The sequence below is a fragment of the Ursus maritimus genome, unplaced genomic scaffold (assembly GCF_017311325.1).
Source record: "Ursus maritimus isolate PB19 unplaced genomic scaffold, ASM1731132v1 scaffold_2, whole genome shotgun sequence".
NCBI lineage: Eukaryota > Metazoa > Chordata > Mammalia > Carnivora > Ursidae > Ursus > Ursus maritimus.
The window spans coordinates 22434632-22458297 of record NW_024424452.1 but is presented as its reverse complement, the minus strand read 5'-3'; the positions used below and the strand labels follow the sequence as shown (position 1 = coordinate 22458297).

The window sequence follows — 23666 nt, the reverse complement described above, 5'->3', positions numbered from 1 at the left end:
GGTCTCAGTTTCCTCGCTGTGAAAGCCTGCGGCCGCCGCCCTAAGCAACGCGGGCGTTCTCGCGCAGGGAGCGGGCGGCGCGGAGAGCGAGCCGAGAGGGCACGGAGAGCGGGAGGCGCGGGTGGGGCGGTGCAGGGCGAGCGAGGGGCGGGCGCTGCGGGGCGGTCCCGGTGCCCAGCCTGGCCCCGCCCCGGGAGGCGGCCGTCCCGCAGCGCCCGGGCTCCGTGCTGAGACCGTGGACGGAACGCCGGGAGCACGCAGCGCCGCGGGAGCCCGACCCGGTGAGCGCAGCGGAGGCTGCGGGGGCTCCGTGGGCAGGGGGAGTGGTGAGGGGGTCCCCAGAGGACACGCCCGGAGCTGCCCGGCTGGGGCTGCTCTCGGAGTGCGGGGCACCCTCTCCCGGAAGTCCCGCGAGGCAATACGGCCGGGGTGGGTCCCTGACGCCCCTTCCCCAGTTCCTTTCACCAAACCCCACTCTGGGTCCCCAGTGACCTGAATCCAGGCCCACCCATTTATTGAGATCCCATCAAAGTTCGCGAATGTTCTCTGAGCCTCACTTTCTAGCTCTGGGTGATGGGAACAGTAGCCTCTAACGCTCAGGACTGCCAGGGGAATTCAGTGCAGCCAAGGCAGGGGTCAGCCCAGTCCTCACCCACGGTGCTCCCAGATGCAGAAGAGGTCATAGTGGTTTCACGCAGTCAGCAGCTACTTACCACCTGGTTGGCGCCAGCGCCGTTGCAGGTGCTGGGACACTGCAGTGAACAAGGCCCTCCCGGAGCATGCTTTCCCGTGGTTTGCCAAGGGCTCTGGCATCTGGTCTTTCATGACCACCCTGTGAGGCAGACGGAGCAGCCAGGGTTATTTGGGTCCATTTTACAGCTGTGGATACTGAGGTGCAGTGAGATTTTAAGGATTTTGCCTAAGGGAACACCCAGTCTTCGTCACATACACAAAAAACCTCCCCATAGGCTAGAAAGATGGCTCTGGTCTCAGAGACCAGTCCCCAGAACAGAGTCCTGGGTAGGGAAGGGCTCCACTGTGGGGCTGCATCCTCTCACCTCCTTACGGGGGAATTAGAGTCATCCCCTGTGATGACTCAGATTTGGGGTGTCTCCCCACTGTTAAACCCATGAGTACCAGTGTTTGCGCAGGGTGTGACCAGGTCCCTCACCTGGAACTTTGGAGAGCAGGGCAGTGACAACGGAGACTAAAAAATACAGTCCTTATAGCTGTCAGGGTCCCTGCCCCATGACATCACCCGCAACAACCACGGGGCTCATCATCATCACTCAGTGCCCGTTCTTTTCTACAGCCGGTAGGCATCATGCAGGGCAGAGATGCCCATCTCCATATGCACAGGGCCTGGCAAACGGCTGGCCCACCATACTGGTTGCTGCCTTGATCAATAGTGATGATGAGGATCCGGCCCCTGGTGCAAGCCTTGTCTTCTGATGGAGCAGGAGGGGGGGGTGGCATGATGAAGGTGACAGTGACTGACAGCCTGGCTCATCTAACTTCTGGAGGGAGGACAACAGGACCCTCAGTGCTGGACCCAGGGTTCACACACCTGACCCTGAAGCCAGCAGAGGGCTTGGACAGACGTGTAGCGCTAGCCACCTGCACGGCTGGGGCACCCAGAAGAAGCAGAGGCAGCAGGTGTCAGGGAGGAGGTGGTGAAGCTCTTGGAATCATGGGCGGGTTTCCGAGCACAGAGCCCTTTTGGATCCCATGTGCATTCCTCCGCCTCATCTTCTCCCTCTATTTCTCCTTCTCTCCTCCTCATCCTCCTGTCCCCCTCTTCCTTCTGCCTCTTTCTCCAGGAAGCCCTCCCTATCTTCCAGTCAGAAAGCAGTCACCTCTCAGTCTGGTGGGGTTCCCCTGATTTGATCTGTCTTCCTCTGGTATGCCACAGGAACTGGGATTTTAAGGAACTGGTAGAGAAATCAAGAATGCTTGGTGTAAACCTCAGCCATGCAGTGTGACTTTGGGCCTCAGTTTCCCCAGCTGTAAAACCCAAGGCCTAACTGCCTTGTCTCTGACTCTGAGGGAGGCAGCAGCCACTTTGAAAGTTCTCAAAATTCTGAAAGGGACAGGTTCACTGGGAAGTCAGAGCATCTCTAAGCCCCACCAGGAATTCCCCTTTTTTGATAATCCACATGACTTGAGACAATTCTAGAATGTTCTTTCTTTTGTTTTTCTCTACAGGTGGACAGATCCTCGGTCCGCATGGCTCAGTAGAGGATGAAGCCCAACTCAGCAGGCTCCTCCTCAGAAGCCTGCAAAGCTGCAGGCCAGGGCGAGAAGAGCTGCCCTGTCTGCCAGGCCTGGGGAGGAGTGTCAGGCCTGGGGTCTGAGTCCAGGCCTGGGCCCAGGGCTGGGCCCGGGCCTGGTGCAGTTTCAGGACCTGGACCAGGGCCTACTACTGTTCTGGGGCTGGGGCTGGGGCCTGGTGCTGTGTCAGGACCTGGGTTGGGGCCTGGTGTGGTTCTAGAACCTGGACCAGGGCTTGGTGCTGTGTCCAGACCTGGAGCAGGGCCTGGTGTGGTTCTAGAACCTGGACCAGGGCCTGTTGCTGCTTCAGGACCTGGACCAGGGCTTGGTGCTGTGTCTGAACCTAGGCCAGGGCATGGTGCTGCTTCAGGACCTGGACTGGTGCATGGTGCTGGGTCTGGACCTGTGCCGGGGCCTGGTGCTGTGTCCAGACCTAGGCCAGGGCCTGGTGCTGCTGCAGGACCTGGGCTGGGTCTGGGGCCTGGGTCAGGAGCTGGTTCAGTACCTGGGCCGGTACCTAGGCCAGGAGCTGCACCATTACCTGGGCCAGGGGTAGAGCCTGGGCCCAGACGGGGGTCCCAGACGGGAACTGGGCCCAAACCCAGTGAGCCAGAGATAGCCCCCACATCAGCACTGCAGCAGAAGACTCAGGCCACACACATGCAGGCCCCTCGGCAGAAGGTTCTGGTGACTGGAGGAGGAGGCTACCTGGGCTTTAGCCTGGGTTCCAGCCTGGCCAAGAGTGGCAGTTCTGTCCTACTGCTTGACATCCGCAGACCGCAGTGGGAGCTGTCCCCGGGGACCGAGTTCATCCAGGTGCAGTGATGAGCATCTTGGGGGATGGGTAGAGGGCCCAGGCTGGTGGTGGAGGTCTGGGGACAGCGTCCGGTGTAAAACCAGTGGCGTTGTATTGGAATGGGACAAGTTAAGTTTGGCCCTTCCCAGCCGGGCAGCCATAGCCACAAGGCTCCACATGTCTGAGCTTCCGAGTCCTCATCCAGGGAAAGTAGGCTCCCCACAAGGGGAGTCAGTGAAACAGTGCACTTAAAACAGCAAGCACAGCCCCTATGACTTAGCTTGATAACTGGGGCCGATGACGATGATGAAGACAATGAGGCCCTGTAGCATCATGCAGCCTCTCCTACAGGTGCTTGGCCAGGGTGGGGTCAGGGGACCGGCTCTGGGACCTGGCAAGGTGCACGGTTGGTATCTCTGCCTTGGACCCAAACATCCTGTCCCCATCTCTTCCTTCTCTGTTTCAGGCGGACGTCCGCGATGAAGAAGCCCTGTATCGTGCCTTCGAAGGGGTGGACTGTGTCTTCCACGTGGCATCCTATGGAATGTCCGGGGCTGAGAAGGTGAGCCCCCACATGCAACACCTGGACTTAGAGCAGGGTTCAGATCCTGGTTCTGCCCGCCCCACCCCTCATGCTGCGTAGTCATTATCGCCCTTCATCTAATTCAGGAAGGGTTTACACGATACCCAGCCTGCCTTTTGCATCCATGGGACCAAATGCCAGTTCTGTCGGTTTCTAGCTGTGGGGCCTGGGGCGAGTTAACCTCTCTGAGCCTCTGTTTCCTTGTCTGTACCAGTATTCACGTCGGAACCTCCTCGGTGTGATGGTACCTGTCAAAACATACAGTTACCCTTAGGCTCTGAAATCACACTACACTGTATATATTCCCAGCATTGTTTATAATAACAAAACACAGGAAGTGACATAAATGCCTGTCAGTGAAGGACTATTTAAATAACTTGTGAGCTATCCACACATTGAAATTCTACGCAGCCATTCAAAAGAATGAAGTAACTCGTACGTGCTGATAACAGAATAATTTCCAAGGCACGAAAACAACGTTTGATATCCTCCTGCTTGAGGGGGACAAAACAACAAAAAAAGAAGCTACGATAAACATTTATATGCTCCCATGTGTATATGTGCTGATGTTAATAAGTGTAGATGATCTCTAGAAATACACGGACGGTAGTAGTAACTGTGGTTGCCTCTGTTGCGGGGTGCCAGGGAAGGCTAGGAATCCGGTGTGGGAAGGAAATTTCCTTTTTCCTGTATATCCTTTTTACTGTATGAGGGGTTTTTTTAATATTCTATTTTTTTATTTAATATATTTTTTAATATGTTATTTAAGGAGAGACAGCGAGGGGAAGGGGCAGAGGGAGAGGGAGAGAGAGCATCTCAAGCTGACGTGGTACTGAATGTGGATTCCAATGCAGGGCTCGATCGCATGACCCTGAGATCATGACCTGAGCTGAAATCGAGTCAGTCGCCTAACCGACTGAGCCACCCAGGTGCCCCTGTATGAGTTATTTTTGGCTTTGTGATTGTATTACCTATTACAAACAACAGCCAGGAGAATAAATACAGTTTAAAAATTGAGACAGAACCCACCTCCTAGTTGGTTGTGAGAATTAAGTGAGATGTAAAGGCTTTGCCCTGTCCCGGGTAACGCAAGTGCTCTCTCTGTGTGGACAAGGTGTTTTTATTTTCACACCCCACCCCAACCTCACTGGAGCATAGACAGTGTTACCCTGTCTGTCTGACAGCTAAGGAAGCCCGGAGTTCCAGAGTAAGGAAATGAGCCAACACATTTTGAGTCCCTTTTCAGTGTCAAACTCTGTACCAGGTCGTCCCACGGGTGTATTCAATCCTGCCGACCACCCGAGGGGGTCTGCCTTCACTTTATAGACGAGGGAGCCGAGGGCCGGGCAGGGGATGGAAACTCTGCTGGCTGCCCTGGGAGACAGTGGCAGAGCTGGGCCCTGGGGCCCAGGGCTCCTGCACTGCCCGCGGGCCTCCCAGATCCCTGCTCCCGAGCAGGACATCCTGCAGCCCCGCCCGGCCCCACCCTAAGCCCAGCCTTATGGCCTCCGTGGCCTTTGCCACCAGGCCTGAGCAGCACCTCGACTTTCCCACCTCCGTCTTGTCTTTTAGCTGCAAAAAGAGCAGATTGAGTCTATAAATGTTGGAGGCACCAAGCTAGTGATCAATGGTAGGCACTCAGAGCTCAGTGTGACCTGCTGTGTGTTTCTTGCTTCTGTCCCCTTTCCTGCCACAGGCCCAGCTCTGGGGACAGGGGAGGGGGACAGAGGTAGGACCCTCCTCTCCTTCCCCTGCCCACCCCAGCAGAGGGCCTGCGGGCAGCACATCCTACCCGTACTGCGGACCTGCCCGGGCCCCCGCATGGGGTGGCTCAGTGTGGCCACAACATGTCTGGGGACACAGGCAGCACGGGGTTTGCATTTCAGAGATTATGGGTTAGAAAAGTCACTGAGGCCCCAAAATACAAGACCCACATCTGGGTTCTCTGGGCATGTCTTGCCTTGTCAGCATGCTGTTTTTCTCTCTGATTCTAGAGTGTCTTTTTTTCTGTGTCCCCATCAAGTGAGACTTTCTTCTGACTTGTCCCCGGCAAGGTAGCTCAGGGGGCCACAGCCATACTGAGAAGGAGGAGTGAGCCAGCCTTGCCCCCAGGGCCCCACAGAGCAGGGACTTGACCCACACTCCTTCCCTCCTGAGCACCTCTGATTCCGGGCGAGCCCCAGGGGCCAGGATGTGTGTCCAAGGCTGGGTCCCTGTGGGCACCTCCTCAGCCACCTCGTACTCACATTGGTCGTGTGTGTGTGTGTGTGTGTGTGTGTGTGTGTGTTGCTGTGTGCCCGTCACCGCAGTTTGTGTCCGTCGGCGGGTCCCAAGGCTCATCTACACCAGCACCGTCAATGTCGCGTTCGGCGGGAAGCCCATAGAGCAGGGCGATGAGGACTCTGTGCCATATTTCCCACTGGAGAAGGTACCTGGCTTCCAGGAGGGGTGGGCGGGGCTGCTGGGCCTGGGACCCACAGCCCACAGGGTAGGGATGGGTGGAAACCTGGGTCAGCTTCACAACTCAGGGTGAGTCCCATGAAGAAGGGGTCCCCAAAATTGAGTAGCATGAGCCTTCTCCTGTTTTAGTTGGTCATGCCAGCAGGGGGTTTGAAATCACGCAGACCTGGCCTTGAGCCCACCCGGCCACGTTCTACCTGCGGGACCCTGCGCAAGTCACTTTACTCGGAGTCTCTGTTTCTTCCTCCGGGCATGACCGCTCCACCCCCCATGGGGGCATGGCAAGCAGGAAATGAGATGATGTGTGTGAAAAAAACACGAACACTAAAGAACTACGTGGAAATAGTCCATCCAGCCCACCTGCAGCGTCTGCATCCCAGAGCAGGCCCTGGGGGCCGGCAAGAGCCTCCCTAAGGGGAGGGACCCTGGTTCTTGTTGCTGCTCTGAACTCTGCTCACATAGCTCCCACCCCAGGGGAAAAGAAGGGCCCTGGGGCTCAGGGCTTGGCCATTTCCCAGGGGGAGTCCCCAGAATCCGACCCCTGTGTGGTCTAAAGCAGAGGGGCAGCCGCGGTGCCTGGTGGGCTGGGCAGGCCTTGTCAGCAGGGTCGCCGACCCCTGCCTGGTGGCTCTCTTCTCCCTGTCCTCTGGCAGCACATGGACCACTACTCACGAACCAAAGCCATCGCTGACCAGTTGACCCTCACGGCCAACGGAACACCTCTCCCAGGTGAGTATCACGGGGCCCTGCTGCCACCCCAATGAGGGAATCCGGCTTTTAGCTTCTGTGTCTCTGAGGCTCACCTTCCTGCGAAAGGACAGCTCCCCAGGGCCTTTGTCACTAATCATTCCACAAATTCTGAGCACCTGCTGTGCGCCCGAACCCCACCGGGGATACAGTCCCAAGAAAGTCAGGTCCAGTCTCTGCCCTCCTGTTGCTAACAGTCTTGAGTAGGAGAAGAGACCAGATAGAAGTGGGTCTTTTTTCTGCCACGTAGGAGTGGATCTGGTTTAAGTATGCTCTTTAGATTAACAGAGTACAAAATTATGAATATGGGATGCGGCATAGCGCTGTGGAAGGGCCATGCAAGCGAGGGCTCCAGTGCTCAACCTTCAATAATTTACCAGATAGTATGGCCTCGGCTGCCCTACCGCATTGCCTCCTGTGGTTATAAAGAAGTAATAATAGAATGTGGATAGGTGGGCCACTGGGTGGCTCAGTTGGGTAAGTGGCTGACTCTTCATTTTGGCTCAGGTCATGATCTCAGGGTCCTGGGCCTGAGCCCTGTGTTGGGCTCCATGCTCAGTGGGGGGGTCTGTGTCAGGATTCTCTCTCTCCCTCTGCCCCTCCCCCCCACTTGCACACACACTCTCTCTCTCTCTCAAATAAATAAATCTTGGGGGAAAAATATGGACAGGCGTCAGTATGACACAGTGGCTGCTCCCACACACTGGCTCAGACTGAAGTGAGTTCAAATCCAGGCTCCACCACCTCTTACCTTTGTCATGTGATCTTGGGCATTATACTTTTTTCCATGCCTCAAGTTCCTCATCTGTAACAAAATGCAGATGATAGTGGAATCCACCTCGAAGAGCTTGTATGAGAATTAAATAACAACAGGCACTGTTTAAAAAGGAAAAAAAAAAAAAAAAGGAATACGGACAGTTTGCATTTATCAAGCGCTTACTGTATGCTTGGCCCTATTTTACATGCTAATTTTATATGCAAAGTTCTCAGTAACTCTTTACAGCATCCGTGTGAACTAAGAACCTTAGGGATCCCTTGCTTTCCAAAATCAGGAGCCAGATTGATCCAGATAAATTCTTTGCTGTCCAAATTATCACTATTTGCTTTCCAAAATTCAGAAACGAAAAAGAATCAGAAAACTCGGTTTCTCTTACTATCTAAAGTATCTAAACTTAGGAGCCAGGCCAGTTTGGAGAGTGAGGGATGCTGGCAATTATAATCCGTGGATTTACAGGGGAGGAGGCTGAGGCTGAGGGGTGAACTGACTTCGCTAAGGTCACATAGCTATTAGGTGGCAGAGGTGGTGTTTGAACCCCGCACCCTCACACCAGGGGCGTCTAACACCAGAGCCAAGAGCTGAACCATCATCCTTCACTGTAGCCACAGCTAAGCAGGCCACTGAGCATGGGTTCTTTTCCCTCAGTTCCTCCCCACCCTACCCTGGCACCCTGGACCTGTCAGGCCTTGACCCCTGATCCCAGTAGGAACACACATTCAGCTGTGTTTTCCTAGGGGTTTGACCCTGTGTGGTTGAATTCTCTTCTTTGCCTGGGGCCTTCCCTGGCTGGACCAACAGTCTGCAAACCAGACACTTAATCCTTTGGCCAAGAATTATTTATACGAGCATCCCCAGTTTTCCGTGGTCGGGAGTCATGGATACCCTGGGCTCCGCCCCTCTGTGACGTAGCTGCCCAGCGCCCCGCCGGCCAATGTCAGCTGCAACCAGACCTCCCCCCCCCCCACGAAGCCCAGGTGACCCAGAGTTTAAAATTAGCTGCAGGCTGTTTACAGAAAAGCTCACCTGATACCTGCCTTCCAGGAGTCCAGCTGTGGTCACCCTGGGTGATTTCCAGTCCCTGTTAACACAAGCTGGTCCCTGAGACTCTGCCTCTGACCCAGCACGGAGGGCCCCAGTCTCTGAAGCAGAGCCTAGGACTGCAGATCTCAGCTCAGTGCAAACGGGACAAGTGACCACAAACTTGGTGGCTTAAAACTGAAATGTCTTCTCTCATGGTTCTCACAGTTCACAGCCAGGTGTCTGAGATCAGGTTGGGCTGCACTCCCTCCAAAGGCTCTAGGGGAGAATCTCCTTGTCTCACCAGCTCAGGGTAGCCCCATTCATTCCTTGGGGCTCACCAGATAATCCAAGATGATCTCATTTTGAGATCCTTAATTACATCTGCAAAGATGCTCTTCCAGATAGGGTCATATCCACAGGTTCCGGAATGTGGACATATCTTTTTGGGGGCCACCACACAACCCAGTATACTGGCCTCATGGTAAAGTGAGGATGTTGGTGGAGAAGCAGTCAGGGTGTTTGCTAAGACCCAAGACACCGGCCCTGGCTAATTTGCCGGGAAAAGGAACTTATTGTGGAAGGATGTGGGATCATTTCTGGAAAATATATTTCCAGGAAAATGACCACCATGGCTTGGAAATATAGGGTTGGGGCAGCTCCAGACACGGGGTCGTAGGAGCTGGTGACCAGTCTCTTCAGGGTAAACCCACTTGTAGGATTTTAGATCCTGGTGTCAGTGATGCTGAGAGTCACGTTCCTGGGTGAGAATATGTCATTGCCCAGCTTGGGTGCCATGGCCATCACCTCAGGGGAGAGTGGCGCATCTGGTGCATCCAGACCGACAGCCCCCTAGGACCTTGTGCAGAGGGGGAGGGGCCCCCAAAAGAAGATGGGGTAACCTGGGCTTCCCAAACTGGGGCATAGTCCCTCAGGGAACCCGAGCTTCAAGAGAGTGGAATGTCTTCCACAAGCCTCCATCTCAGATAAGGGGTTGGGATTGAGAGTCAAATAAGTAATTTTTAAAATTTTTAAAAAATCTTAAACAAATGGATTGTGAGATAAACTGAAAATTTTGTAGGCTTTCTTAAGACTGGAAAAAAATATGTTTGTGGCAGCCCTTCAGGCTGCACCTCCAGACTTCCCCGGGGGAGACTTGTTCTCAGCTTCCATCGATGTGGGGGACCCTTGGCAGAGAAGTGGGGAAGCCGTGGACCAAGCGTCATGTTGGTCTGGGGGACTCTGCTGGCACAGAGCAGTGAGAGTAAGGGGAATAGCCCCCAGGCTCTTGTGTTGATGGCTCCAGTCTTTTCCTTTTTCCACGGATTGTCTGGAAAGTACAGCTGCTACCACTAACAGAGCACCCATTTTCCAGATGAAGAGACCAAGGCTGAGAGAACGAAAAGACAGGGTCTGTTTGTGGCATTAGAACCTCAAGCTTTGTCCCCCATCTCAGCTCCACTAGGCTGAGCTGTGTGCCCTTAGGCAAATCCCATCCCTTCTCTGAGCCTGGGTTCTTTTATCCAGAAAGCAGAGATAATAACAGTTCCCACCTTGCAGGACAAAAGCCTGGCTTACCAGAGTACCAGGCACATAGTAGGACCTCCCTGAGAGCCATCACAGTCCTTATTTAGCTGAGGATCAGAAAAAGCAAAGGGCGACAGCTGTTGGCATGAGGTAGTGAGGGTCTCTGTGTGCGTCTGTAAAATGGGCGCAGTTGACTCTCAGGAGAGTCAAAGGAGATTACGTCTCCTGAGTGCTGGGTAAACTCATGGGCTGCATATGTATCTGCATCCAGGTCTTACCTCTATTACTGGCCTGTGAGCTTCATGAGTGCAGGGACCATTTCTTGCTTATCCTTGGATTCCCAGGGCCCAGGGCTGGGGGTAGAGGATGGGCAACTTCTGAATATTGTTTGTTAAATGACTAATGGATCTACTGAGAATAATTAATTGAATAAGGCAACCCTAAGGGCCTGTCTTCCCTGCTAACTTGTCCAAGTAAGGGCCAGGAGGTGTGGACAGCATTTCTGTGTGTCTCCTTGCTGGTCCACCCCTCCCCGGGCCCCTGACCATCCTCCCTGTGTCCTAGGAGGAGGCATTCTGCGCACGTGTGTGCTCCGGCCCCCAGGGATCTATGGCCCTGAAGAGCAGAGGCACCTGCCCCGCGTAGCGGTATGTCAGCCCAGCCCTGGGCCTGAGGGTCAGGATGAGCCTGGCTGCTATGTGCATGGATCGGGGCCTTCCAGTCCACAGTTACTGTGTGGGTTTTGGGGTAACATCCTGAGCCTGGGACTCTTAGTTCTGGGAGATGTCTCTACCCCTATCACATCCACCAGGAACAAAGGTCTCAGTGTGTGCCTGCCAGGGTTAGGCACAGGTCGGGGAGTCTCAGAGCTATGACCCCAAAGAGGCAGAGGGATCCTGTTGTCCCCACTCAGATGTGGGCTCCCTGGGGACCAGAGGGCTCATCTCATGCTGGCAGCATAAGGGTCTTCGTATAGAAAGCCTCTCTCCAGAGAGTCAGGTGCCCGCGATATAGCTACGAGGGACTGTAGGCCCTGTCCTCAGATTGCTCACAGCCTGGTCAGGGAGACAGATGCCCCGGTCACAGAGCCAGTGTGGCCAGGGCTACGTGGAGAGAAGAAGGAGAAAATGGGAGCACAGCAGAGCGAGCCTGGCAGGGCAGGTCCAGAATGATGCCTGTGCTGTTTGGAAAGAGAAGAAAGAATGAACCAAGAAAATGGGGTGGGAGAGGGAAGGTGGTCCAAACAGAGCAGGCAGCTTGGGTACAAACCTGGGAAACAGAAAGGTTGCTGCTCCGGGCTTTGCGACAGATCAGTGAGCAAAACAGACGATTCCTGCCCTTGTGGGGCTCATAGCCTCACAGGAGATGGGTAACAAACATGGTAAATGATAGGAGTGTTTGAAAGTTTGAGGTGCGATGGAAAAAATACAGAAAGGGGATTAGGGTGTGGGAGCTGGGCACCCGGGCAGCTGGGGAGCCTCATCGAACAGGTGGCAGAGCCTTCCAGGCGGAGGGAGAAGCTAGTCCAAAGCCCTGAGAAGGGAGCCTGCCGCCCCCGTGGGGTGGGGGAGCCTGTGTGGCTGGAGCTGAGTGGGCAAGGGAGTTAGTACCAAAGTCAGAGTAGCTGGGCCAGATCAGAAGGGCCTCCTCAGCCATTGTCGAGACTTCTTTTGGAGAGTGGGCGTCCAGAAGGTTCTGAGCAGGAAGACACAGGATCTAAATCAGAAGGATCCCTCTGGCTGTGTGGAGAACAGCTGCAGGGGCCGTGGGTGGAAGTAGGGACCAGTTCAGAGGCTATTTTGGTCTCCAGGTAGAGAAGAGGGGCAGCAGTCTGGGCGGTGAGAAGCAGCTGGATTCTGGACAGAGTGTAATAGTTGAGCCAACCGGATTTGCAGATGGGTTGGACGTGGAGTGGAGAGAAGGGAAGGCCAACGGAGGGCCCCAGGCTTTCAGCCTGAGCCACGGAGTGCGGTCTAATGAGATGGGGGAGCTCCTTGAACAGGAGCTGGGAGGTCAGGCGCTCGCTCCGGGACACAGACAAGTGACCACCACATGGAGACGTCGGGACATGGGTCTGGGGCAGAGGGGTCTGGCCTGGAGCTAGAAATTTGGGAGCCGCCGTCATAGACATGGTATTCAAAGCCACTCCAGGTGTGGGTCTGTGTTTATCACCCACTCCAGAGCCACATCAAGAAGAGGCTATTCATGTTCCGATTTGGGGACCGCAGGACGCGGATGAACTGGGTCCACGTGCGCAATCTGGTGCAGGCCCACGTGCTGGCAGCCGAGGCCCTCACCGCGGCCAAGGGCTACGTGGCTGTGAGTCTCCTGCTGTGCTGGCCCCGCCTTCCCTCCCAGCCGGCTGCGGGCAGGGTACCCCAGCCCTAGGGGACTCCTAGCTCACACACCTTTCACCCCAACTCAAGATGGTCGGTGGGACTGTAGGCTCAGGGAAGCTCGGGGTGAGGGGTTCTTTATAGAGAGCTCCTTGCAGTGACCCTGTGACGTAGGTGGTGTTGGTCCTGAAGTCATGGTCACCGAATACTAAGCATTTTATATACGCCATCCCATATAATCTTCACGACGGCCCAAGAAAGAGAGCCCATTATTTTATACCCATTTCTCAGATGATGGAACTGAGGTACAGAGAGGTTGAGTGACTCTATGGAGGTCACACAGCTAGTCAGGGTAGCAGCCCCAGAATTCAAAGGGAATTGCCCAGGTCTGTCCCCAGGGCTGGCGAATGGCCATGACTCCCCAGTGGCTGCTCCAGAGAATTGGGGAGATCGGCAAGACAGCTGCTGAGCCATCTGAAAAGGTGGCGTCAGGCTGGGGGGCAGATGCCTGACTGTTCCCCTCCCTGTGTGTCCCCTCAGAGTGGCCAGGCATACTACATCAATGATGGGGAGAGTGTCAACCTCTTCGAGTGGATCGCCCCACTGGTAGGTGCCCAGACGTCCGCCCGCCCCCACCCCGAGTGAGAATTCAGGGATTCTGCACATCTCTCCTTGTCATCCTTTCCTCTGTCCAAAAAATCAGAAGCTTTCATATTAAAAACCAGCTCTGGTCATAGTGTCCACTGGGCAGCACTGGAACTGGCTAGAGCTGGGTGTGGCTGCCCCTTTGGGGGACCATGTACTTCCCTGGTTTGCCATAGTCCCTGCCAGCCTGATTCCTGATTTATGTCAACTTGCCCTGTGCATGTTTGCTTGTGATGCCCCCATACTGTGCGACGAAGCTCCGTAAGGGGTAAGTAGAAGGTAGACTGAAGCACAGAGGAAGGTGTTGGCCCTGGGGCTTCCTATGCTGCAGCCCCTGAGAGAACCCTGGCCTCCTCGTCCAGTACCCTGCAGATCCCTTCTTGGGGCCAGGCCTGCCTAGAAGGGGTCAACCAGCAGCCCCGTGCTGGAGGATCCCCCCTCGTGGCATTCAGGCAAATCAATGCCAACAGTTTTGAGATATAATTCATATATTGTACGATTCACCTATTTAAAGCACATAATTCTGTGGTTTTAATATATTCAGAGTTGTGCAACGATCACCATAATCAATTTTAGAACATTTCATCATCCTCCAAAAAACAAAGCCCCCCAAAATTATGCCTTTACCCCCACCCCACCCCTAGCCCCACGCAACCCCTAGTCTGCTCTCTGTTTCCATAGACTTGCCTCTGTAGACACGTCCTATAAATGGAATCATCCATACGTGAATGTTTGTGTTAGGGCTCTTTCATTCGGCATCAAAGTTCATCCGTGTGTAGCCAGTATTCGTTCCGTTCTATTGCCAGAAAGATATTCCCTTCTAGGGATATACCACATCTTGTTTATCCCTTCATCAGTTGATAGAAATGGGGGTTTTTCTACTTTGGGGCCACTATGAATAACGCTGCTGCGAACATTAGTGTATACGTATTTTGTGTATGTACGTTTTCATTTCCCTTGGGTGTGTACCCAGGAGTGGTATTGCCAGGTCCGGTCGTGGCTCTCTGTTTAACCTTTGGAGAAGCTACCAGACTGTTTTCCTTTTGTTTAATCTTCTGAGGAACTGTCAGACTGTTTTCCAAAGTGGCTGCCCTGTGTAAGTGCCTTTGGCTGTAGGCTGATGTTAATAGTCCCTAAATGATGGGAATGATCCCAGGTTAAAAACTGACCCATGCATTCAAGCCCTACCTGAGGTCAAAATTTTCCATTTCAAGACTGGTGTGGGGTTGGGGATGGCTGTGGGGTTTTTCCCCCTTGGGGAGGCAGGCAAGGGGCCATGTGGTCCCATCGCTCACCCCAGGGTAAAGGGAACATGTAGCCTTTCCCCACCAGCCCCCGGAAGACCTGTTCTCATCTCAGGCCATGCTTCCTTGCAGTTTGAGAAGCTAGGGTACAGCCAGCCCTGGATACAGGTGCCTACTTCCTGGGTTTACCTAACAGGTAAGGAAAGGAGTGTGCGTGTGCGTGGTTAAAGCCCTCTTTGTGCCCGGTGCAAATGCATCACCTCATTTCAGACCCAGGGCCAGGACTAGGTGGAGGTCAGTGAGGCACTGAGGGCACAGAATCTCAGGAGACCGTCAATCTCAGGGGCAAGTGCCCCGAGCCCGATCTGCCCTTGCCTGGCAGCCTCCTCACCCTCGTCCTGGCCCAGCATAAATCCTGTCCCACCTTCAAGGTGGGTGTGATTGGGCTGCAGCAAGAAAGCGGGACATGCAGAATTCACACCTGGGCTTGGCTGACTCTGGCCGCGGGGCCTGTGGTGGGAGGCATCATGCCAGCGAGGCGGAGAGGGACTCTAGGGCCGCCTTGTCCCCCAAGGTCACCCTGAAGTCAAGGCTGCTTTTGGGGGATGTGGAGCTTCCTCCTCACCCTTCAGGTCAGTCTCTACTCTTACTCCCCTCCCCATCGACACCTCTGCTGGCCTCTTTCCAGCTGGAATGCAGAGCAAGCACCAGGCCCGGAGTGGTCAGCCTGAGGGGACAGTGACCCTCAAGTCACAAACAGCTGCGTTCCTGGAAGACCTTAGCTAGATCTGTTGTATTTTAAATCCAGTGGGATGCTTGCCATTTAAAGCAGGGATCTGCCAACTTTCATCCATCAGGCCATGCATGCAGGGTGACTGCTCTGCCCAGTGTTGTCATAGTGATTGACACTCTGTGACCCCCAGGTGAGAAAAGATCAGCCACGGGTTCTGTTACTTTTACAGGATTGTATATACATTTCTAGTTCCTAGCAAGCTATCACCCCCTAGTTCGTAGCTCTGGCTGCACATCCGAATCACCTGGGAACTCATAAAATATCAAAAAGCCTCAGCTGCCCCCCAGACCAACTACATGAGTGGCAGCAAGGGAAAGGGGGTGGGAGAAGCATGAGCATTTTTAAAAGTGGTCCCATGTGTCACCCAGATTGAGAACCACTGCTCCAACTTCTCTCTCTCTCTCCTCCTGAAGAGACCATACTGGAATAGAAGTGAGTGAAAGGAGGAGGCATGATTTGAGCTGTGAATCTGCTCTGATTTATTTTCAAATGTCAGTCCTTTAATATTAATGACAACTTACTTGTGACACATTTCACAGCCAAACAAAGCACCCCGGTGTGTGCTGAGAGCTGCTGATTTAAAGGAATCCAAGGACAGGAGAATTTGGCAAAGAGAAGAGACTACCCCGCACCCCCAGCAAAGCAAATAATGCCCCCAATTGATTTGTCCCCTAGGGCCTCCCTGGAGCTCGCACAGAGGGAGGCACCCTGGTTATTGGTCCCTCTCTCCCCACACAGCTGCCGTGATGGAGTATTTGCACCTGGCCCTGAGGCCCATCTATAGCGTCCCTCCGCTGCTCACCCGGAGCGAGGTAAGGGGGCTGCTGGTGGGGGAGCCCCTGTTCCCCACCCCACTGGCCCCACCCCTCACTCCTTTGACACCATAACTAGATGCTTATCTGACGTCCCCAATGCAGCACTAGCTTCTGTGGAATCATCCCTACCTCTGGGCTTTTGCTTAGGCTGTGCTCTCTTGATCTGAAATGTGATTAGCTTGGAGCCTGTCCCTCACCCCTGTCGCTTCATTCCTAGGCAGCTTATCTTCACTGCCAGCCTGGAGGCTCCCAAAGTCAGGTTCCGTAACATTCACATTTTTGAATGCCACCCACCGATGCCACCGACTTTCAAGACACATGCACTCGGAGCCTGGTGGTTCTAGGTTCACCATGCTTACTGAATAATAAGTATATATTAAGTGCCTACTGTGTCCAGAATACTATCCTCAAATGATGATGATGCAGTTTTCCGTTTGCACGTACAGTTTTTAAAAGAGGATTTTTAAAAAGATTTTATTTATTTATTTGTCAGAGAGAGAGAACACAAGCAGGGCGAGCAGCAGGCAGAGGGAGAAGCAGGCTCCCCACTGAGCAAGGAGCCCAATGCAGAACTCGATCCCAGAATCCTGGGATCATGACCTGAGCAGAAGGGAGCTTAAATGACTGAGCCACCCAAGTGTCCCCAAAAGAGGATTTTTAAAAAGATTTTATTTATTTATTTTCAGAGAGCACGTGCAAGGGGGGAGGGGCAGATGGAGAGGAAGAGAGACTCGCAAGCAGACTCCGAGATGAGTGTGGAGCCCTACTCAGGGCTCGACCTCATTACCCTGGAATCATGACCCCTGAGATCATGACCTGAGCCAAAATCAAGAGTCGAATGCTTAACCAACTGAGCCACCCAGGCGCCCCTAAAAGAGAGGATGTTTTAATGCAGATTGGAAATAGTAGTGTTTAGCATTACTTGCAAAATCCTCCTAGTTCACACTCTTATCTGATTCTCTGTGAGGTACTGCTAAGTTAGGAAGGGCAAGAGATTATGATTGTGTTTTATGATAAACTGAGCACTAGAGAAATTAGTGACTTGTCCAAGGTCACACCGCTCTGTCATCAGTTCATACTCAAGCTCAGTGCTATCTGACTTGGATAGAGCGTGGGTCACAGAAAGAAGGACTTCCCTGTGGTTTCTCTTTTGGACCATCCAGATGGGGGGGGGTGGGGGGGGATGACAATAGTGGCCACCTATTGAGTGATGGATATGTCAGGCATTGTGCTTTATCTCATTTAATTCTCACTACTAAATTGTAGATTGTTATCTCCATGTCCAGAGGAAATGAGACACCCAGGGCTGAAATAACCTGTCCATGAGTATTCACTTAAGTAGCAGAGCTGACATTCAAACTCAGACCAGACCTAAATGATTTCCAGCTTAACCATCAACTTGTGAAATAACTCAGGAATCACAATCACCTAAATTAGCTGCCGAAGTGCTGCTGAATTGTGGTTGGATGGGACTTATCTTCCCTCCTCTGGTTTCACTTACAGGTTTCAGTGTTCAGGGAAGGGGTAAAGGATCCCAATTTAGCTAAGGAGGTTTCTGGGCACTGTGGCTCTCGCGCCCTCTGCTGGTCAATCTGTGACATACCAACCAGCCCTCCAGTTTCAGTCTGATTCATTGAACATTTTTTGAGCACCCACTTGTGCCAGGTATTGTGCTGAGCAGTGGAGGTAAGACATAGCCCTTACCTCAAGGAGCTCACAGTCCAAAGGGGAAGATAGCTCCGCAACCGGGCAACTCAGCACACTGTGATAGGGCTATACTAGAGGAAACTATGAGGAACTTCAGAGAACACAGAAGGGGCACCTAAGCCAGTTCGGAGGAAGTTAAGGAGACTTCCCAAAGGAAGGTGACACATAAGCGTGAGAGCACTGTGTCCAGGACCCTGCTGATCTGATTCCCAGCTGTATCCCCCAAGGTCCTGCGCTTACTACCTGGGGCAAAAAGGGACAAGATTGCCCTCTCCCCCCACAAACATCCAAGACCAGCAGCTTGGCCAGAGGGGATCTTCCCTGAAGAGGGCATCGCAGGAGCAAGCTCCGGCATACGGGTTTTTTGAAACAGCTGTGCGACAGAAGGGAAACCTCTGCCCTCCTTACCTTTTCGGTAAAATAAGGTGGAGTATGCTTCCCACCCGCATAGCCCCGCCCCTCGACTGCCCCGCCTCTCCCCGCAGGTGCGCAGCGTGGCCGTGACGCACACCTTCCAGATCTCCAAGGCCCGCGCCCAGCTTGGCTATACGCCAGACAAGTTCCACTTCGCCGACGTCGTGGAACAATACGTGCGGTCCACGAGCCAGCGGCCCTGCGGCTGTACGGCGCGGACGCTCCTACGGCTGCTGCTTGGTCTGCTGCTGCTGCTCGGGCTGCTTGCCCTGGCCTTGCACTTGCAAGGCCTGCAGCCGTCCATCGTCTGATGTTCGTCACGGGCCAGTCTGCTCCTGCCTCTGCTCCATCTTCCGGGCTTGGACCAGCCCCAGCTCCGCCTCCGGTCTTGCCCCGCCCCCTTCCCCGCCCACGCCCCGCCCTCTGGGCTTGGACCCGCCCTTGGGTCTTAACTCCGCCCCCGTGTCGACCTCCGCCTCTGGGCTTGCCCCCGTGCCCTTGCCCCGCCCACACCCCGCCCCCTGGATTTGGTCCCGCCCCCTGTGTCTTGACTCCGCCCCGGCCTGATCTCCGGGTTTGGGCACGCCTCTGCTCCGCCTCTTGAGCCATGGCCCCGCCCAGGCCCCGCCCTCTGGGCCTTGGCCCGGCCACGTTACTGAGCAGGTGGCCTCACAGCCTCATCCGCCTTCCGAGCCTTCATCCCCCTCTCTGCCCCGAATTCTCCCCTGCTCTGGTTCCGCCCTCTTTCTGGCCCTACTTGTATGATTGCGCCCCCCCCCTTCGTTTCTCCTTCCGACTGGCCCTGCCCCTTCCTCTCGATCTGGTCCCTCCCCTCTCCTCATTGTAATTCAGCAATAGCCCCGCTCTCTCCCTCTCTGACCACACCCCCTCAGCCACGCCTCCCAGGTGAGTTCTTGGGGCCTGGCCAGAGTCGTCTTTAGTGGCCGAGTGTATGCCTGGTTGGTATTTGCAGTTTTCCCCGTCTGCTGCTGCGTGTCTGGGGACACTGGACCCTCCTCGCCGCTCAGGCTCCTCTGCACTTGTCCTGAGATCGTCTTGAGATCTTGGAATAGACTCATTCTAGGAGAATTGCTTTTGATCTGCTGCTACCTTAATGTTTTGGGTTCACTCAGTCATGCATATCTCCCTGTGTGTTGATAGTCAAGGTTGGGGGGACACCTTAGGACACCTGTGCCTAACCTTTTCGGGTTTCCCCGTTTACTAGCCTGGGGCTGACTTAGCTTAGTAAGCACAGGCTTCCTTATCCGCAAGGATCTAAACCAAAACAAAACTTTTTAAGGTGGTCGAAAGGTATAAACTTCCAGTTATAAAATAAATAAGTCATGGTGATGTAATGGCGACTATGGTTAATATTATATATGTGAAAGTTGCTAAGAGAGTAGATTTTACAAATTCTTCTTACAAGAAAAATATTGTAACTGTATGTCTTGATGGATATTAACTAGACGTGATCATTTCACAATATATACATAAATCATTATGTTGTACATCTGCAACTAATGTTATGTGTAAATTGTATCTCAAAAAAATAACTTTTTAAAGAACTGGACCTTTTGAAAAAGTACCAATATAATTATAATGGGAAGAGTTAGAACTTATTTTGGTCCTATTTTATAATTTCGTATTTCTTCTATTTGTTAATAAGTGGGCAGTGGTGATCACTGTAATCTTTACTGTTTAAACCCACAAAATTTCTTAACCAAGCCTTGCTCTCCACAGAAACACCCCCTCCCCGTTGTCTTGGTATTAATTATGAGCACCAAGATATCAGTGGGTAAATATATCCACGTATGTGTCATAATGTGCGGAACTGGCTGATCCAACGATGGATCCTGGCAGAGAAGAAAACCATCAGAAGCCTAACACCTGTAGTGGAGGGGAGGGAATGTGTTAGAGCCAACGTGGCCATCCCCAGTGTATCCCTCTCTGCTGAACAATTAAGAAAGTTTGGGAAGCAGCTAAGAAGCCTATGCTCCTCTTTGCTCGGTTGAACCGCACGTGTGCGTATAATTTTTTAAAGCTCAGTAATAATTCTTTGTGTGTTTAATGCTTGACAGTTTGAGAGGGCTTTCATCTATCTTCTTTTATTTAATTCTTAGGGCCACCCTTACAGTAGGGTTTCTTGTTCCCATTGCACAGATGAGGAACTTGGGGTTATACCTAACTTCGAAGTGGACAAGCGGGGTTCCTCTTCTGCAGCTGCAGTAATATGGAGGAGCTGCCCAATGCTCACTAAACACTACCCACGGTAGCGTCTGCTCTTCTGCGCCCCAGCCATGTCAGGGCTTCCTTTGAGCTCTGGCATCTACCTTGAGCCATTTGGGGCCGGCAGCTCTTGGGGCTCCCTTTCCTCCCAGTAACGCACATGCCTCTACACTCACCCCCTTCTTCTCTGACTTTGCTCTCTATCAATCCTGAGGAATCTGTTCTCAGGCAAGGGAACACAGGCTTTCACTGTTCACACAATCTTCTACATCTTTTGTCTTCTGCCGAAACACAGCTTTCAAAAAACAAAAGGAAGATCAATTTCTTTGTTTTCTGGATGTCTCTAAGTCCTCTCTTTCCCTAGCTTGAATATCTACACTCTGGGCCTGGGGGCAGTGTGGGTCACTCTGCCAAGAAAGCTTCCCTCCTTTCATGTGTCTTGACCCAAGAAAAGGAGGTGGTCCCTTCACCCAACAAACAGTTCCCATGAGGATTTTAGAGGCTGCTAGGTAACCAGCCCTCCATGCGTGAGGTTCTGAGAGAAGGAGGTCCTAGCTCACTTGGAAACACTGATTAGAAGCAATGTGAATGCAGAAAACAGAGCTGTCACTGTGGGCAGCCAATCCGAATGGACCATCAGGGTGAATTCCTAAGTTTCCTACTGTGGGTGTTAAAGCTGTTCCCTGTTGTAGACCCAAGGCTGGGTGTCTAAAATATCTACCAGTCTCAGGGCGCCTGGCTGGCTCAGTGGGAGGAGTGTGCGACCCTTGCCCTCAGGGTTGTGGATTCAAGCCCCATGTTGGGTGTAGAGATTGCCAAAAAATAAATTTAAAAAATACCCTCTAGTCTCCCTCATCTTAAAAATATTCTCCCTTGATTCCCCATTACCTGTCTCACTACTGCTCCTTTGGCTCTCCCCCTTTTCAAAGTCAATTTTTGTGATAAGTTGTCCACACTTAGTTTGTTTCTCCTCTTCAACTCATTCAAAATGGCTTTTTTTAAAGGTTTTATTTATTCACTTATTTATTCGAGAGAGAGAGAAGGAGAGAGAGAGACAGCAAGCGAGGAGGGGGGAGCAGAAGGAGAGGGACCAGCAGACTCTGCACTGAGCAGGAGCCCGACACAGGAGCTGATCCAACAGTGCCGAGATCATGACCTGAGCCCAAACCGAGAGTCAGACGCTTAACTGACTGAGCCACCCAGCCACCCCTCAAAATGGCTTTAATCAGGGTCATCAATGACCTTGTCCATAAATCATAAGTCCAAGGATATTTTTCAGTCTTTATCTTGCCAAGCCTCTTAGCAGTGTTCAACATACTCCCTCTACTCCCTCTTTGCAATGTGCTTCTTGGTATGACACCACACCTGTTTTCCACCTGTCTCTGGCCAGCCTTTCTCTGCCCCCTCTCTCCCACTGCCCTCCCTTTAAGACTTTGTTCCTCAGGACTCTGTCTTGGCCCCTCCATTGCCCCTGTGCACTCTTCCTGAGCAAGTCCATCCATTCTCGTGGCCTCAGTCTCCATCACCTCCCAAATCTGTATCATTTGTTCAGAGTGTTCTCTTGACCTCCAGACTTCTATGTCCAACCCCTGCTCAAGCCCATGTCCCACATCTCAAATTCAATGTGAATCCAATTGAAATCATCTTCTCCAAGAAAAGATTCTTCATCCTGTGTTCCCTCCTAGGGAGAGGAGAGGCACCACTGGTGCCACCAGCCAGGGGCTCAAGTCCCAAACCTGGCCATCACTTTTGACATGTTCTTCACATCTTCATCAGGGAGTTCTGTCCAATCACTTCCAAAATGTCTGACCCACCCTTTCCTGTCCTACACACTGTCACAACCATGGTACAAGCCACTCTCCTTTCTCCTAGACAGCTGCAGTTCCTGCTGCCAGAGGGAACTTTCTAAACCCAAAATTGGAACATGCCATCCTCCCATTTAAAACCTTTTGATGTTTTCCCATTGCCCTGAGGATGAAGTTCAAAGCCTCAGTGGGGCGTGCATGGCCCTCCTTGCCAACACGGCTGTCTCATCTCTTGCCCTTAGTCCTTGCATGCTGCTCTCTGCTCAGCTGCCCCGAATTGCCTTCAAAGCATCTCAAACTCACCAGGCTCTCATCTGCCGCTAGTATCTTCCACATGCTGTTTCCTCTTCCTGGGACTCCCCTCTCCCACCTTCACAGACCTGACCTCTCAATTTCAAGTCCCAGCTAAATGTCACCTCCTTGGTTGACGCTGAGCCAGGTCAGCACGCACTTTACAACACTCCTCACAGGTGTAATTTGAAATTACCGCAGCTGTAAAACTGAGGGACTAGACTTGCCTGCCTTGTGTGCTCTGTAGCCTCAGGACGAACTTGGTTTATGGCACACAGTAGGCCTTTCAATAATAGTTATGGAATAAATAAATAGATGAGAGCCCCCTGAGCCAAGCCTGAAGACCAACTAGGAGGTGGATCAATGAAGCTGGGACCTTAAGGTTGATAGCCCCACGTGGGACAGGCCCTCTGATGCCCCAGCCTTTCGTAGGGTCACCTGACAGACTTCTGCCAACAGAGGTTTGTGGAGTCAGCTGGAGCGCTCCGTAGGACACAGAAGGGGCTGGAAAGGAAATTTCCTTAACTCAAGTCTTAATTAAAATCACCCCACCTAACCTTTGTTCTTGCGGAGTAATGAGGTCTGCTCCCTGTGGCCTCCAGCCCTGGAGCATTAAATTAAAGATGCAGGCAGTCCGCTGGAAACTATTAAAGTTATCTCAGACGCTTTCCCCTTGGAAATAGGGAGACACTTCTGATTTTCTTTTAGGTAGCTGCATTGTTGGGTTTGTGTACTGGGTTAGGGCAGGAGAGGGCCTGGGCTGCAATTTCTTCCTTTCTCCATTCGCTCTCCATTCCTTTTTTTTTTTTAAGAGCGTAAGAAAAGAGCAGAAAGAGGCACTGGGAAAGGATGACAGATTGAATAATTCAGGAAAACAAGGATCTCCAAGGGTGTGGCAGCGGTGGGATTCGAACCCACGCCATCGAAATGACTGGAGCCTAAATCCAGCGCCTTAGACCACTCGGCCACGCTACCGCCCGTGGTACCAGCTTCCGCTGAAACTATATTAGTCTAATGACGTGGCGTCTCACGCTCCGTGGCCCCACCCTCTTAGGTTTGCGCATGCTCGGTACCAGCCAAGTGTTTCCTGCGCCTGTTGAAGGCGTCTTGATCCCTGGTTCCCTTTTGCGTTGTGGAATCACGGTACTTTTGTGATGGGCAGCAAAAACTACGAACTGAACGCAGCACTACAAAGGAAAGAAGAGTTCCCA

General features: G+C 52.9%; 1 protein-coding gene and 1 non-coding gene across 7 annotated transcripts; one reads left to right on the top strand and one right to left on the bottom strand.

The window, feature by feature from the left end:
* The first annotated feature begins 203 nt into the window (after positions 1 to 203).
* Positions 204 to 23416, top strand: SDR42E2 (short chain dehydrogenase/reductase family 42E, member 2). 6 transcript variants are annotated; one of them, XM_040635239.1, is made up of 12 exons: positions 204 to 281; positions 2206 to 3087; positions 3534 to 3629; positions 5223 to 5280; positions 5960 to 6078; positions 6764 to 6839; positions 10744 to 10826; positions 12361 to 12498; positions 13056 to 13121; positions 14537 to 14600; positions 15936 to 16009; positions 23268 to 23416. In XM_040635239.1, exons 2-12 carry the CDS (start codon positions 2242 to 2244, stop codon positions 23409 to 23411), a joined length of 1764 nt encoding a protein of 587 aa, XP_040491173.1. In that variant the 5' UTR covers positions 204 to 281; positions 2206 to 2241; the 3' UTR covers positions 23412 to 23416. The 6 variants fall into 6 exon arrangements, 3 of the variants coding, with proteins under 3 accessions (XP_040491173.1, XP_040491172.1, XP_040491174.1); XM_040635238.1 differs by lacking the exon at positions 23268 to 23416 and adding an exon at positions 18205 to 19752; XM_040635240.1 differs by lacking the exon at positions 23268 to 23416 and adding an exon at positions 17947 to 18178.
* TRNAL-UAG lies at positions 23349 to 23430 on the bottom strand. The gene has a single exon. It is a non-coding gene; the product is annotated as a tRNA-Leu (tRNA).
* Between the last annotated feature and the right edge of the window lie 236 nt (positions 23431 to 23666).

Coding starts and splice junctions, on each gene's coding strand:
- SDR42E2 (XM_040635238.1), top strand. CDS start 2,242: ATGAAGCCCAACTCAGCAGGCTCCTCCTCAGAAGCCTGCAAAGCTGCA. Junction 3,088..3,533: donor CGGGGACCGAGTTCATCCAG/GTGCAGTGATGA, acceptor TCTCTGTTTCAG/GCGGACGTCCGCGATGAAGA. Junction 10,827..12,360: donor GGCACCTGCCCCGCGTAGCG/GTATGTCAGCCC, acceptor CACCCACTCCAG/AGCCACATCAAGAAGAGGCT.